Raw genomic sequence first — 15043 nt, 5'->3', positions numbered from 1 at the left:
CAGACTTTGGGACTTCTTGGCCTCTCGAATGGGTGAGCCAATTCCTATAATGAGTCTATCTATCTATCTATCTATCTCCTATTAATTTCATTTCTCTGAAGAACCATGACTAATACAAGTGTCATAGAATAACAGGTGGACAGAGTGAGATGAGAATACCAGCACAAAGCAGTTGAAGAAATATGTCCTGGAGAATAGATGAGAAGGAAGAGAAAATAGCAGATGAGACAGAAGACTATGAAGGAACTGGAGGAACAGATGTTATTAAAGAACAGATTTGGTGAGAGTAACTTCATGAGGACAATCAAAACAGATGATTGTCATCTGAGAAGGTAGGGCTTCAGAGATGGAAAAGTTCTGGTTAATGACTAGTGGCATGGCTAGCTTATTTGACATCTGGATCAAATAAAGTTTAAGACTCTTTTTCACTATACACAAAAATGTTTCATAATTATCATGGTATATTTAGGAAAAGACATTTTTTTGGTGCATTCTTTAGTTTTTAATGTAAATAATGAACAACTTAATAAAGAAGATATTTCAGTGTTTAGAATATTATTCAAATTCAATAAATCATTTATTTATGACTTAAATTGGCACTTAAAAATATTACCCCTTCTGGGGCACCTCAGTGGCTCAGTCAGTTAAGCATCCGACTCTTGATTTTGGTTCAGGTCATGATCTCATGGTTCCTGGGATCGAACCCCTCCTTGGGCTCTGTACTGGCAGAGCAGAACCTGCTTGGGGTTCTCTTTTCCCTCTCTCTCTGTCCCATCCCTGCTTGTGCTCTCTCGCTCTGTCTCTCAAAAATAAACATTAAAAAAATATATTATCCCTTATAGTGTTCACTCTGTTTTATATTTTAAACACAAATAGAAACTATCAATGGTCTCATAAAATAACAAAATAGAATAACTCAATATTATGTTTCTCTCCACAACCATTGTACTATTATTGTTTGTTTCAAATCTATGTTTGAATGCAGAAATATATAATGCGATAGGTTTAGAAATATGACCTGCATGAAAAGCAAGCTCAGACAATTACACAATGTTACAAACTTGTTCCAAAAATTAAAGGCATGCGCTTTCACTATTGGGAACATGGAAGAGTTATACTTTTCTCTAAGTACTATACAATTAAAATCCATGGACATTACGTATAAAACAAAACAAAACCAAAAGGTGGAGAAAAGTCAGAACAGCTAGGGACTTTGAGAACTGAGAAAGAACAACACGGTGAGTTTACTGGGTTTTCTTTTTGTCTCCTTCCGGATTTGGAGTTGAGGAAGCTGACAACAAGGAAACACGGTCTCTCCGGCTCGGGCTCACTTGGCTCTCCTATCTTGAGATTATGCTTCTCACTTTAAAAAGCTTCCCAGCTTGGGGCACCTGGGTGGCTCAGTCTGTTGAGTGTCCAACTTCTGGCTCAGGTTATGATCTCACAGTTCATGAGTTCGAGCCCCTTATCAGCTCCCGGCTATCAGCATGGAGCCTGCTTTAGATCCTCTGTCCTCCTTGCTGTCCCTTCTCTGCTCTCTCTCTCTTCCTAAATAAACATGAAAAAAAAAAAAGCTTTAAAAAAAAGTTTTCCAGCTTGTGTTACACACACACACACACACACACAGGCCGTTAGATATATGGAATTATGCTAATTATCAAGTCTTGAGCCACAGCCTTCACCTGCACCAATAACTGTATCTGAATCTAGCTGTCAACATTGTTGCACATTAGAATCTGGGACAATGGAAAAGAAAGAAAGAAAGAAAGAAAGAAAGAAAGAAAGAAAGAAAGAAAGAAAGAAGAAGAAAGAAAGAAGAAAGAAAGAAAGAAAAAGAGAGAAAAAGGAAGGAAGGAAGGAAGGAAGAAAGAAAGAAAGAAAGAAAGAAAGAAAGAAAGAAAGAAAGAAAGAAAGAAAGAAAGAAAGAAAGAAAGAAACCCAATGTTTCAGTGTTTCAGGCCCGAGGAGGTCTGATTTAATTTCCTGAGATGGACCCAGGTATCAGTGCTCTTTTAAGCCCCAAAGCTGTTCCAATGGGCTCTCAGGTTGAGAATCCGGGTCAAGAGGGATTCAGTCCACTGATCAGCCTGGACTCCATCACTAGACCCAAAATTAGAACCTCACCTAAATCATGTGTACTAAGAAGGGAAGAGGAGCTGTGCCTCAAAACAAATATGAGGTATAGTTACTAAAAAGAAAAGCAGGGATGAATCCTAGTTGGCAAAACAGAAATCTTCTATATGGGCCACACACCTTATCTTCACACTGCCGATCATTCTGTTGCAAACCTTGCCAAATTTTCAACACCCTAAAGGGAACTTCATGGCTCTTCCAGGTGAAAAGGTCTAAATATTATAGAGAACACTACTTTGAAAAGACCCTCCAAAAAACCCTGCTGCTCTCTCTACTCAAAGGATCAGAAAACGGTCTTGTTTAGACAGAGCATGGTTAGGCAATAATCATTGTATTCCCGACACACATCCCAGAAAAAAACTGCAGCCCCATGCACACTAACACAATCAAACGCCAGGTGGGGAGCCTAGACTACTGCCCTGCAAACACAGAGGCACCTTTAGCATCTCTCCTGATGTAGTGTCAGAGAAGGCCAAGTAGAGAATGGGAACTGTAACTCCTGCCTTCTGGTAATGAGCTTTACTATGTTCCCTGAGTGTGAGGGCGGCTCTGTGGGGAGCCTGGACTTCCACCACCACTGGGAACAATGGAGAGCCTTTCCTCTTCCCCACCGGAGTGGTCTAGTAGCGACTTAGTTCAGGCCTAGTTCACTATTGCCCAGTAGTTACAAGGCCACCCCCGCCTAGCGTCCGTGGAGACCATGGGAGCTGCAACTCCCACCTAGCAATAATGAGGGGCACTGTATCAAGAAGTATCAAGAAGGCTGAATGGCTGCAAGAGAAGAGAAGAGCTGTCAAATCCAGAACAGATTTACAAAAATGGTGAAAGAGGGAATCTTAAAACATCAGGAGGGAAGAAAGAACACAGTAATCAAAAAGAAGGATAAATAGGGGCGCCTGGGTGGCGCAGTCGGTTAAGCGTCCGACTTCAGCCAGGTCACGATCTCGCGGTCCGTGAGTTCGAGCCCCGCGTCGGGCTCTGGGCTGATGGCTCAGAGCCTGGAACCTGTTTCCGATACTGTGTCTCCCTCTCTCTCTGCCCCTCCCCCGTTCATGCTCTGTCTCTCTCTGTCCCAAAAATAAATAAACGTTGAAAAAAAAATTAAAAAAAAAAAAAAAAAAAGAAGGATAAATACATAAAGCTTTCCTTTTTCTCTTGAGTTTCCTAAATTAAGTTTAATGGGTCAGGGAAAAATTATAACACTGTTTAATGATATTCTAAGCATATATAGGGGAAATATTAAAGAAAATTATATTATGAATATGGGAAGATAAGTGGATGTAAAAAGGAGGTGCTGTTTTTATACTTCATTCAAGTTGGTGACATGACATCACTAGTAGACTGTGTTATGTATATGACAGTGTAATACCCAGGACAATCCTTTTAAAAAGCTATACAGGGAGATACATCAGAAACACCATAGATAAATTAAAATTGAATTCTAGAAAAATGCCAAATGACTCAAAGAGATTAAAAGGAAAAAACACAGGAAAACAAAAAACAGTGAGAACAAAAGAATAAATAAATAGACTGGAAGATTAAGCCACAAAACATCAATGACATTAAATGCAAATTGTATAAATACATCAGTTATGATACACAGATTGTTCTATCCATGAAAAGACAGTTAAAATAGGAAGTGGATTAAAAAACATGACCCAACTATAACTGTCTATAGGCAACTCATTTTATTTTATTTAATTTTAATTTAATTTAATTTAATTTAATTTAATTTTATTTTATTTTATTTTATTTTATTTTATTTTTTTAACTCATTTTAAATTACATAGGCATATTGAAAGTAAAAGGATAGAGGACTAGGAAGATGGCGGCGTAGGAGGACGCTGGGCTCACTGCGCGTCCTGCTGATCACTTAGATTCCACCTACACCTGCCTGAATAACCCAGAAAACCGCCAGAGGATTAGCAGAACAGAGTCGCCGGAGCCAAACGCAGACGAGAGGCCCACGGAAGAGGGTAGGAAGGGCGGCGAGGCGGTGCGCGCTCCACAGACTGGGGGGAGGGAGCCGGGGCGGAGGGGTGGCTCGCCGGCCAAGCAGAGTCCCCGAGTCTGGCTTGCAAAAGCGGAGGGGCCTGACGGACTGTGTTCCGACAGCAAGCGCGCCTTAGCGTCTGGGAGGTCATAAGTTAACAGCTCTGCTCGGAAAGCGGGAAGGCTGGAAGACAAAGGGAGGGAGAGCTGCTGAGCCCCCGGACGACAGAGCTCAGTTTGGTGGGGAACAAAGGCGCTCGCGAGCGCCATCTCCCCCGCCCATCCCCCAGCCGAAATCCCAAAGAGAACCAGTTCCTGCCAGGGAACTGCTCACTCCGCGCAAACACCCAACTCTGCGCTTCTGCGGAGCCAAACCTCCGGCAGCGGATCTGACTCCCTCCCGCTGCCACAGGGCCCCTCCTGAAGTGGATCACCTAAGGAGAAGCGATCTAAGCCTGCCCCTCCTGCCCCCGTGCACCTTGCCTACCCACCCCAGCTAATACGCCAGATCCCCAGCATCACAAGCCTGGCAGGGTGCAAGTAGCCCAGACGGGCCACGCCACCCCACAGTGAATCCCGCCCCTAGGAGAGGGGAAGAGAAGGCACACACCAGTCTGACTGTGGCTCCAGCGGTGGGCTGGGGGCAGATATCAGGCCTGACTGCGGCCCCGCCCACCAACTCCAGTTATACACCACAGCACAGGGGAAGTGCCCTGCAGGTCCTCACCACGCCAGGGACTATCCAAAATGACCAAGTGGAAGAATTCCCCTCAGAAGAATCTCCAGGAAATAACAACAACTAATGAGCTGATCAAAAAGGACTTAAATAATATAACAGAAAGTGAATTTAGAATAATAGTCATAAAATTAATCGCTGGGCTTGAAAACAGTATACAGGACAGCAGAGAATCTCTTGCTACAGAGATCAAGGGACTAAGGAACAGTCACGAGGAGCTGAAAAACGCTTTAAATGAAATGCATAACAAAATGGAAACCACCACAGCTTGGATTGAAGAGGCAGAGGAGAGAATAGGTGAACTAGAAGATAAAGTTATGGAAAAAGAGGAAGCTGAGAAAAAAGGGATAAAAAAAATCCAGGAGTATGAGGGGAAAATTAGAGAACTAAGTGATACACTAAAAAGAAATATAATATGCATAATTGGTATCCCAGAGGAGAAAGAGAGAGGGAAAGGTGCTGAAGGTGTACTTGAAGAAATAATAGCTGAGAACGTTCCTGAACTGGGGAAGGAAAAAGGCATTGAAATCCAAGAGGCACAGAGAACTCCCTTCAGACGTAACTTGAATCGATCTTCTGCACGACATATCTTAGTGAAACTGGCAAAACACAAGGATAAAGAGAAAATTCTGAAAGCAGCAAGGGATAAACATGCCCTAACATATAAAGGGAGACCTATAAGACTCGTGACTGATCTCTCTTTTGACACTTGGCAGGCCAGAAAGGCATGGCAGGAGATCTTCAATGTGATGAACAGAAAAACATATGCAGCCGAGAATCCTTTATCCAGCAAGTCTGTCATTTAGAATAGAAGGAGAGATAAAGGTCTTCCCAAACAAGCAAAAACTGAAGGAATTCGTCACCACTAAACCAGCCATACAAGAGATCCTAAGGGGAATCCTGTGAGACAAAGTACCAGAGACATCGCTACAAGCATAAAACATACAGACATCACAATGATTCTAAACCCGTATCTTTCTATAATAACACTGAACATAAATGGACTAAATGCGCTAACCAAAAGACATAGGGTATCAGAATGGATAAAAAAACAAGACCCATCTATTTGCTGTCTACAAGAGACTCATTTTAGATCTGAGGACACCTTTAGATTGAGAGTGAGGGGATGGAGAACTATTTATCATGCTACTGGAAGCCAAAAGAAAGCTGGAGTAGCCATACTTATATCAGACAAACTAGACTTCAAATTAAAGGCTGTAACAAGAGATGAAGAAGGGCATTATATAATAATTACAGGGTCTATCCATCAGGAAGAGCTAACAGTTATAAATGTCTATGCACCGAATACAGGAGCCCCCAAATATATAAAACAATTACGCATGAACATAAGCAACCTTATTGATAAGAATGTGGTAATTGCAGGGGACTTTAACACTCCACTTAAAGAAATGGATAGATCATCTAGACACATGGTCAATAAAGAAACAAGGGCCCTGAATGATACATTGGGTCAGATGGACTTGACAGATATATTTAGAACTCTGCATCCCAAAGCAACAGAATATACTTTCTTCTCGAGTGCACATGGAACATTCTCCAAGACAGATCATATACTGGGTCACAAAACAGCCCTTCATGAGTATACAAGAATTGAAATTATACCATGCATACTTTCAGACCACAATGCTATGAAGCTTGAAATCAACCACAGGAAAAAGTCTGGAAAACCTCCAAAAGCATGGAGGTTAAAGAACACCCTACTAACGAATGAGTGGGTCAACCAGGCAATTAGAGAAGAAATTAAAAAATATATGGAAACAAACGAAAATGAAAATACAACCATCCAAACGCTTTGGGATGCAGCAAAGGCAGTCCTGAGAGGAAAATACATTGCAATCCAGGCCTATCTCAAGAAACAAGAAAAATCCCAAATACAAAATCTAACAGCACACCTAAATGAAATAGAAGCAGAACAGCAAAGGCAGCCTAAACCCAGCAGAAGAAGAGAAATAATAAAGATCAGAGCAGAAATAAACGATATAGAATCTAAAAAAACGGTAGAGCAGATCAACGAAACCAAGAGTTGGTTTTTTGAAAAATAAACAAAATTGACAAACCTCTAGCCAGGCTTCTCAAAAAGAAAAGGGAGATGACCCAAATAGATAAAATCATGAATGAAAATGGAATTATTACAACCAATCCCTCAGAGATACAAACAATTATCAGGGAATACTATGAAAACTTATATGCCAACAAATTGGACAACCTGGAAGAAATGGACAAATTCCTAAACACCCACACTCTTCCAAAACTCAATCAGGAGGAAATAGAAAGCTTGAACAGACCCATAACCAGCGAAGAAATTGAATCGGTTATCAAAAATCTCCCAACAAATAAGAGTCCAGGACCAGATGGCTTCCCAGGGGAGTTCTACCAAACGTTTAAAGCAGAGATAATACCTATCCTTCTCAAGCTATTCCAAGAAATAGAAAGGGAAGGAAAACTTCCAGAATCATTCTATGAAGCCAGTATTACTTTGATTCCCAAACCAGACAGAGACCCAGTAAAAAAAGAGAACTACAGGCCAATATCCCTGATGAATATGGATGCAAAAATTCTCAATAAGATACTAGCAAATCGAATTCAACGGCATATAAAAAGAATTATTCACCATGATCAAGTGGGATTCATTCCTGGGATGCAGGGCTGGTTCAACATTCGCAAATCAATCAACGTGATACATCATATTACTAAAAGAAAAGATAAGATCCATATGATCCTGTCAATCGATGCAGAAAAGGCCTTTGACAAAATTCAGCAACCTTTCTTAATAAAAACGCTTGACAAAGTCGGGATAGAAGGAACATACTTAAACATCATAAAAGCCATTTATTAAAAGTCCACAGCTAACATCATCCTCAATGGGCAAAAACTGAGAGCTTTTTCCCTGAGATCAGGAACACGACAGGGATGCCCACTCTCACCGCTGTTGTTTAACATAGTGTTGGAAGTTCTAGCATCAGCAAGAACTTTTTGTTCTTGTCCTTTTTGACGACAAAAGGAAATCAAAGGCATCAAAATTGGCAAAGATGAAGTCAAGCTTTCACTTTTTGCAGATGACATGATACTATACAAGGAAAATCCGATAGACTCCACCAAAAGTCTGCTAGAACTGATACATGAATTTAGCAAAGTTGCAGGATATAAAATCAATGTACAGAAATCAGTTGCATTCTTATACACTAACAATGAAGCAACAGAAAGACAAAGAAACTGATCCCATTCACAATTGCACCAAGAAGCATAAAATACCGAGGAATAAATCTAACCAAAGATGTAAAGGATCTGTATGCTGAAAACTATAGAAAGCTTATGAAGGAAATTGAAGAAGATTTAAAGAAATGGAAAGACATTCCCTGCTCATGGATTGGAAGAATAAATATTGTCAAAATGTCAATACTACCCAAAGCTATCTACACATTCAATGCAATCCCAATCAAAATTGCACCAGCATTCTTCTCGAAACTAGAATGAGCAATCCTAAAATTCATATGGAACCACAAAAGGCCCCGAATAGCCAAAGGAATTTTGAGGAAGAAGACCAAAGCAGGAGGCATCACAATCCCAGACTTTAGCCTCTACTACAAAGCTGTAATCATCAAGACAGCACGGTATTGGCACAAAAACAGACACATAGACCAATGGAATAGAATAGAAACCCCAGAACTAGACCCACAAACGTATGGCCAACTCATCTTTGACAAAGCAGGAAAGAACATCCAATGGAAAAAAAACAGTCTGTTTAACAAATGGTGCTGGGAGAACTGGACAGCAACATGCAGAAGGTTGAAACTAGACCACTTTCTCACACCATTCACAAAAATAAACTCAAAATGGATAAAGGACCTGAATGTGAGACAGGAAACCATCCAAACCCTAGAGGAGAAAGCAGGAAAAGACCTCTCTGACCTCAGCCGTAGCAATCTCTTACTTGACACATCCCCAAAGGCAAGGGAATTAAAAGCAAAAATGAATTACTGGGACCTTATGAAGATAAAAAGCTTCTGCACAGCAAAGGAAACAACCAACAAAACTAAAAGGCAACCAACGGAATGGGAAAAGATATTTGCAAATGACATATCAGACAAAGGGCTAGTATCCAAAATCTATAAAGAGCTCACCAAACTCCACACCCGAAAAACAAATAACCCAGTGAAGAAATGGGCAGAAAACATGAATAGACACTTCTCTAAAGAAGACATCCGGATGGCCAACAGGCACATGAAAAGATGCTCAACGTTGCTCCTCATCAGGGAAATACAAATCAAAACCACACTCAGATATCACCTCACGCCCGTCAGAGTGGTCAAAATGAACAAATCAGGAGACTATAGATACTGGAGAGGATGTAGAGAAACGGGAACCCTCTTGCACTGTTGGTGGGAATGCAAATTGCTGCAGCCACTCTGGAAAACAGTGTGGAGGTTCCTCAGAAAATTAAAAATAGACCTACCCTATGACCCAGCAATAGCACTGCTAGGAATTTACTCAAGGGATACAGGAGTACTGATGCATAGGGGCACTTGTAGCCCAATGTTTATAGCAGCACTCTCAACAATAGCCAAATTATGGAAAGAGCCTAAATGTCCATCAACTGATGAATGGATAAAGAAATTGTGGTTTATATACACAATGGAGTACTACAGGGCAATGAGAAAGAACGAAATATGGCCCTTTGTAGCAACGTGGATGGAACTGGAGAGTGTGATGCTAAGTGAAATAAGCCATACAGAGAAAGACAGATACCATATGGTTTCACTCTTATGTGGATCCTGAGAAACTTAACAGAAATCCATGGGGAAGGGGAAGGAAAAAAAAAAAGAGGTTAGAGTGGGAGAGAGCCAAAGCATAAGGGACTCTTAAAAACTGAGAACAAACTGAAGGTTGATGGGGGGTGGGAGGGAGGGGAGGGTGGGTGATGGGTATTGAGGAGGGCACCTTTTGGGATGAGCACTGGGTGTTGTATGGAAACCAATTTGACAATAAATTTCATATACTGAAAATAAAATAAAATAAAACTGCAAATCACATACCCACACCCAAAAAAAAAAGAAAAGAAAAGGATAGAAAGATATATCATGTGAACATTAATCAAAGGAAAAATGGCTACATCGGTACCAGATAAAGTGGATGGACTTCTGAACAAAGAAAATTACCAGAAACAGAGAGGAGCCTTACATACTGATAAAAAGGATAAATTTCCAAGAGGACATAGCAGTCCTAAATGTGTATGCACCAACCAACAGAGCTGAAGAATGAGTGGAACAAAAACTGACAGGACCAAAGGGAGAAATAGACAAATCTACAACTGTAGTTAGAGAGTTTAATACCCTCTCTCCACAAGTGAGAGAACAACTAGCCAGAAAATCAGCAAGCATGTAGAAGAACTCAATAACACCACAACCAGCCATATCTAGTAGCCAGCTCTACCCATCAACACCCTAGCCAATGATGGCAGAATACACATTGGTTTCAAGTGCCCATGAAGTACATACCAAGTAAGACTGTATCTTGAGCCATAAAGCAAACCTCAACAAACATGATGTAGAAGAATTAAAATCATAAAGAGCATGTTCTCTGACCACAGTGAAATAAAACTGTAAATAAATAACGGAAAGATAATAGGAAAATTTCCGAATACTTGGTAACTAAACAGCATACTTCTTTTGCTTTTTAATGTTTATTTATTTATTTTGAGAGAGAGAGAGAGTGAAAGTGCATGAGCCTGTGCATGGGAGGAGCAGAGAAAGAGGGAGAGAGAGAATCCCAAGCAGGCTCCAAATATCAACGTAAGAGCTGGACTCAGGGCTTGATCTCACAAATTGCAAAATCATGACCTGAGCTGAAATCAAGAGTTGGACGCTTAACTGACTGAGCCACCCAGGGGCCCTACAATACACTTCTTAATAATCTAAGGGTCACAGAGAATGTCTCAAAGAAAATCAAGTTTATACTGAATTGAATGAAAATGAAACTACAGCACATCAAAATCTGTGGGACATGGCCCAAGTAGTGCCAAGAGGGAAATTGATAGCACTAAATGCAAATATTAGAAAAGAATAAAAGTCTCAAATCAACCACCTAAGCACTCACCTCAAAAACCCAGAAAAAGAAGAGAAAAACTAATCCAAAACAAGCATAAGGAAGGAAATAATAAAGGCAAAAATTAGTGAAATTGAAAATGGAAAAACAGTAAAAAAAAAATCAATAAAACAAAGAGCTGGTTCTTTAAAAAGATCAGCAAAACTGACAACCTTCTAGCAAAACACGGAAAAAAATGGAGAAGACATGAACAAGTTAACTAAAGATAGGGCATCCTATGTGATTGGTTAGGGGTGAATATCTGCCTTTTTCCAGTTGGTCTCGTGTTGGATGGGCTTCCAGAACACGGTGCTAAGTGAAAGAAGCCAAGTATGAAGGGCTGTACAATTCCATTTATGTGAAATGAACAGAATAAATAAACCCATAGAGACAGACTGCAGGTGACCAGGGGTTGGGGGAGGGGAGAATGGTAAGCAACTGCTTAATGGGTATGTGGTTTCCTTTCCGGGTGATGACAAGGTTTTGAAACTAGATAGAGGTGGTGGTTGTACAACATAGTGGATGTACTAGATGCCATTTAATTATTCATTTTAAAAGAATGAATTGTTTGGCCTGTGAATTAATCTCAACAAAGCTATTATTGAAGTTGAAGTTGATAAAAATCTAAAGATCAAATGTAACTTCAGATACATATGTGCAGATACGTATATGTGCATATATATGTATACATACGCATAGATGTGCATATATACACATACATATGTGTGTGTACATATATAGATCAGGTTTTGCATAGTTAATTGCTTCTATCTGGGAAAAGAGTCAATTTAGAAAGCCCCTCGATGGAGAAAGATTCCTCAGCTTCAAGATAGGGCACGTGGGTGGAGCCCCAGCTGCAGAGTTTGGGTATTGGTGCCAGGAGCCTGTTGTGCACTGTGCCTCTATAGCACAGAGGTAGGTGGCCGAGTCGCTGGGCCGAGAAGCTGCAATGTATAAAGTACTGTGTTTTGACGGTTTATCCAGCGAGGCTTTAATTCTTCCACTTGTTTCTTCTCTCTGAGCTGACTGAATCAACAACAGAACTGTGAGTCCTTTGCCAGGGTCCTGCCTAAACCACTGAAGGGAATAAAAAGTGCTACCGGTGTAACTGCAGTTGAGAACCACGCTGTCTCCCTCTTGGACATTCAGAGCTTCCGGACTCTGCATCACCTCCTGTTTACTGCTCACCCCTGTTCAGAAAGAGAACACAGAGAGAGGGACGGGTTGGCGGCTAACTATTCCTGGGAAATTACTTCCCAGTTTACTTTTTCAGTCTACATAGAACATCACACCGGTACAGCCCCCTATCTTTCTTTCTCTTCCCTGAGGAGAAACGGCTCAGGATCTGTCTGTTCTTTGCCCATTTCCAAATCCCTTTCACTCACAGTCCAGTTGTAACCAAAGGATGAGCAAACTCAAGGATTTGTCCATTCCTTCTGTCACTTAGAGCCACTGAGAACTCGTTCTTGGGTCTGTAATACTGACAAGAGCTCAAAAGATAAAGAATCTGCTTTGCTACCTTATATGTTCAAGCATCTGTAGGAAACAGGGTGAGCCCAGCCAATCAGAGACAAGTCATATGCTCACACGCACACACACTCACCCGCACGCACACACACACTCACACGCACAGATCTGCCAAGAGTAGGAGGTGGAGATGGAAACAGTGCCATCTCAGGAGCCACCCCAGCATTGCCAGAGAAATAGTCATTTCTCCTCCTCTTCCTGAATGACAACAATGTTTTAAATATCAAATGCATCGACTGCAGCAAAATCCACGCATAGAGAAAAGTGTAGAGTATAAATGCTTATACCAGAAAAGAAGAAATCTAAGTTTTTACTATATAGTTGTAGCTGCTTTCTTCAGATTCCTATAACTGCTCCCTCCTCTTGCCACTTTAGTCCAGAAGTGCTGGTTGCCCTTAACTCACACTTTCTTGAAAAATCCTTTTATATCGTTTCTCGCCCATCAGATGGCAAAGAGTTAAGAATGATGAATAATATTAATATTTCGTGTGTGTGATAATGTCAGGAGGTGGGTACTCATCTCTCATAGCAGAACTGTAAACTAATTAAGGTTTACAAGGGTTATTTACCTATTACTGGATCCCAGAAATTCCACCTGCCTGAGAATTTTTTTCCAGAATCGCCCTTAAAAAAATATGTATAAAGTTGTATGCAGCAGCAAAAAAAGTAGAAAAATTTAAATATCCTTCACTACAACTAGTCAATACATTATGGCACATCTATATTAGGATACTATACAGTTACGGAAAGGGATTAAACTTAAATTTTCTGACTTGCAGAGAATTCTCTGATGTTCAGTCAAATGAGAGTATTTTACATCTAAGTGTGGTCCCATTTATGTTTTTAAACAGTATGTTTATTATGAATATGTATTTAAATGAGTTGAAGGAGTTGAAATGTGCTCACAAAATGTTCATAGTAATTGAGAACTTGTGAGGGACAAATCAAGGAGGGTCACTTTCTATTCTAAATGCATAAAGTTGCTTTAATATTTTTTAAAGTTTATTTATTTTGAGAGAGAGAGAGAGAGAGAGAGAGAGAGAGAGAGAGAGCATGAACAGGGGAAGGGCAGAGTGAGAGGGAGAGAGAATCCCAAGCAGGCTCCGTGCTATCAGTGCAAAGCCCCACGTGGGGCTCAAACTTGAAAACCACAAGATTGTGACCTGAGCTGAAACCAAGTCAGAGGCTTAACCACCTGAGCCACCCAGGCACCCAAGTTGCTTTAATATTTTAAACTATTAAATCTTCATTTATAACTTATTTAATCATAAAAATAGAGAACATAACAGCCGTCTAGAAAAATAAGGAAAACATTGAAATAAATATACCAATTGTTTCTTTTTAGCAAACTTTCAAAATTCATTCATTTCTGAAATGCATATGCTACAGTTGGAAAATTGAGGGAACCCAGAACCCTTCTTTTTCCTTATTTTTTGTCCTTTCCTTCTTCTTTTCTTTTCCATTTTCCTCCATGAAGCTCATGTTTTATGTGTAACGTCCTCTTTAAATAGAGGTTATCTCCCCTCCCCTGCCAGAGAAACAGGTATACAGCATTCTGTCCCACTGTGCATCTCTCACAATGCAGTAATCCACAGTGGTATCTTCCAGGGTAACCTGGTGCAGGTTCAGGGGACTGGAATTTCTGTCCACAGGGATGGGTGGTAAAGCTACTTTATTAGTCACATTGTTCTTTAAACCTGAAATCAGATACTATGGGCCTTGGTTCTAAAATTGTAAATATCAGATGATGTACTCTTTTCCTCTAATGGTGGGGTGGGAACAGAGAATGCTTACTTCTTGTCTTTCAGCACTTTCCAAGGAGTTGGGCTCCGTGGTCGTAACATTACATAATCCCTAGGAGTGGAAAAACATAAGATTGTCTCCACACCCCCAAGGCAGACTTTTAAGGTCCAGGTATGGTACCTCCTAGAAGTTTCCTCTATGAACCCCATTCTCTACTTCAACTTTCTCTCCTTTCCATCCTACAGAAAGAGCAAAATGTGGCAGGAATTATCTAGACTCACTTGTCAAGAGCCAGGATGCCATTGCTTTCTTCCATTTTCCTTTGGGCTCACTGAATATAAAAAATTCTTTACAGCAAAGAAATCTCTTATGTGATCACAGAGGGTTATGGGTTGAATTGTGTCAAAATTCATATGTTGAAGTCTTAATCCACAGAACCTCAACATGTGATTTTACTTAGGGTCTTTTCAGAGGTAATCAAATTAGAATAATGTCATCAAGATGAGCTCTAACCCAATATGGCTGGTATTTTTAGAAAAGGGGAAATTGTATGCGAAGACTTCATAGGGGAAAGATAAACGTGAAGAGACACAGAGAGAAGGTGGCCATCTACAAGCCATGAAGAGAGATCTAAAATGGACCCTTTCCCAACAGGCCTCAGAAGGAACCAACCCAGTAGACACCTTGCTTTCAGACTTCTAGCCTCCAAAACTGTGAAGCAACACATCTCTGTTGTGTAGGTCATCTGTGGTCCTTGTTATGACCGTCCTAGCAAACCGATATACTCGATATGACATAGCCCCTCATACT

The 15043-nt window shown here is 40.6% G+C and overlaps 1 gene segment (V, D, J or C); it reads right to left on the bottom strand.

Annotated features, from left to right (window-relative positions):
• Positions 1–11172: 11172 nt before the first annotated feature.
• Positions 11173–12758, bottom strand: LOC122468853. The segment is given in 2 exon segments: positions 11173–12153; positions 12349–12758. Coding segments are annotated over 2 exon segments (453 nt in total).
• Positions 12759–15043: the final 2285 nt, after the last annotated feature.

Source organism: Prionailurus bengalensis, chromosome B3 (genome assembly GCF_016509475.1).
Source record: "Prionailurus bengalensis isolate Pbe53 chromosome B3, Fcat_Pben_1.1_paternal_pri, whole genome shotgun sequence".
Taxonomy (NCBI): Eukaryota; Metazoa; Chordata; class Mammalia; order Carnivora; family Felidae; genus Prionailurus; species Prionailurus bengalensis.
Note: the sequence above shows the minus strand (reverse complement) of the source record. Positions and strands in the feature narration are given on the sequence as shown.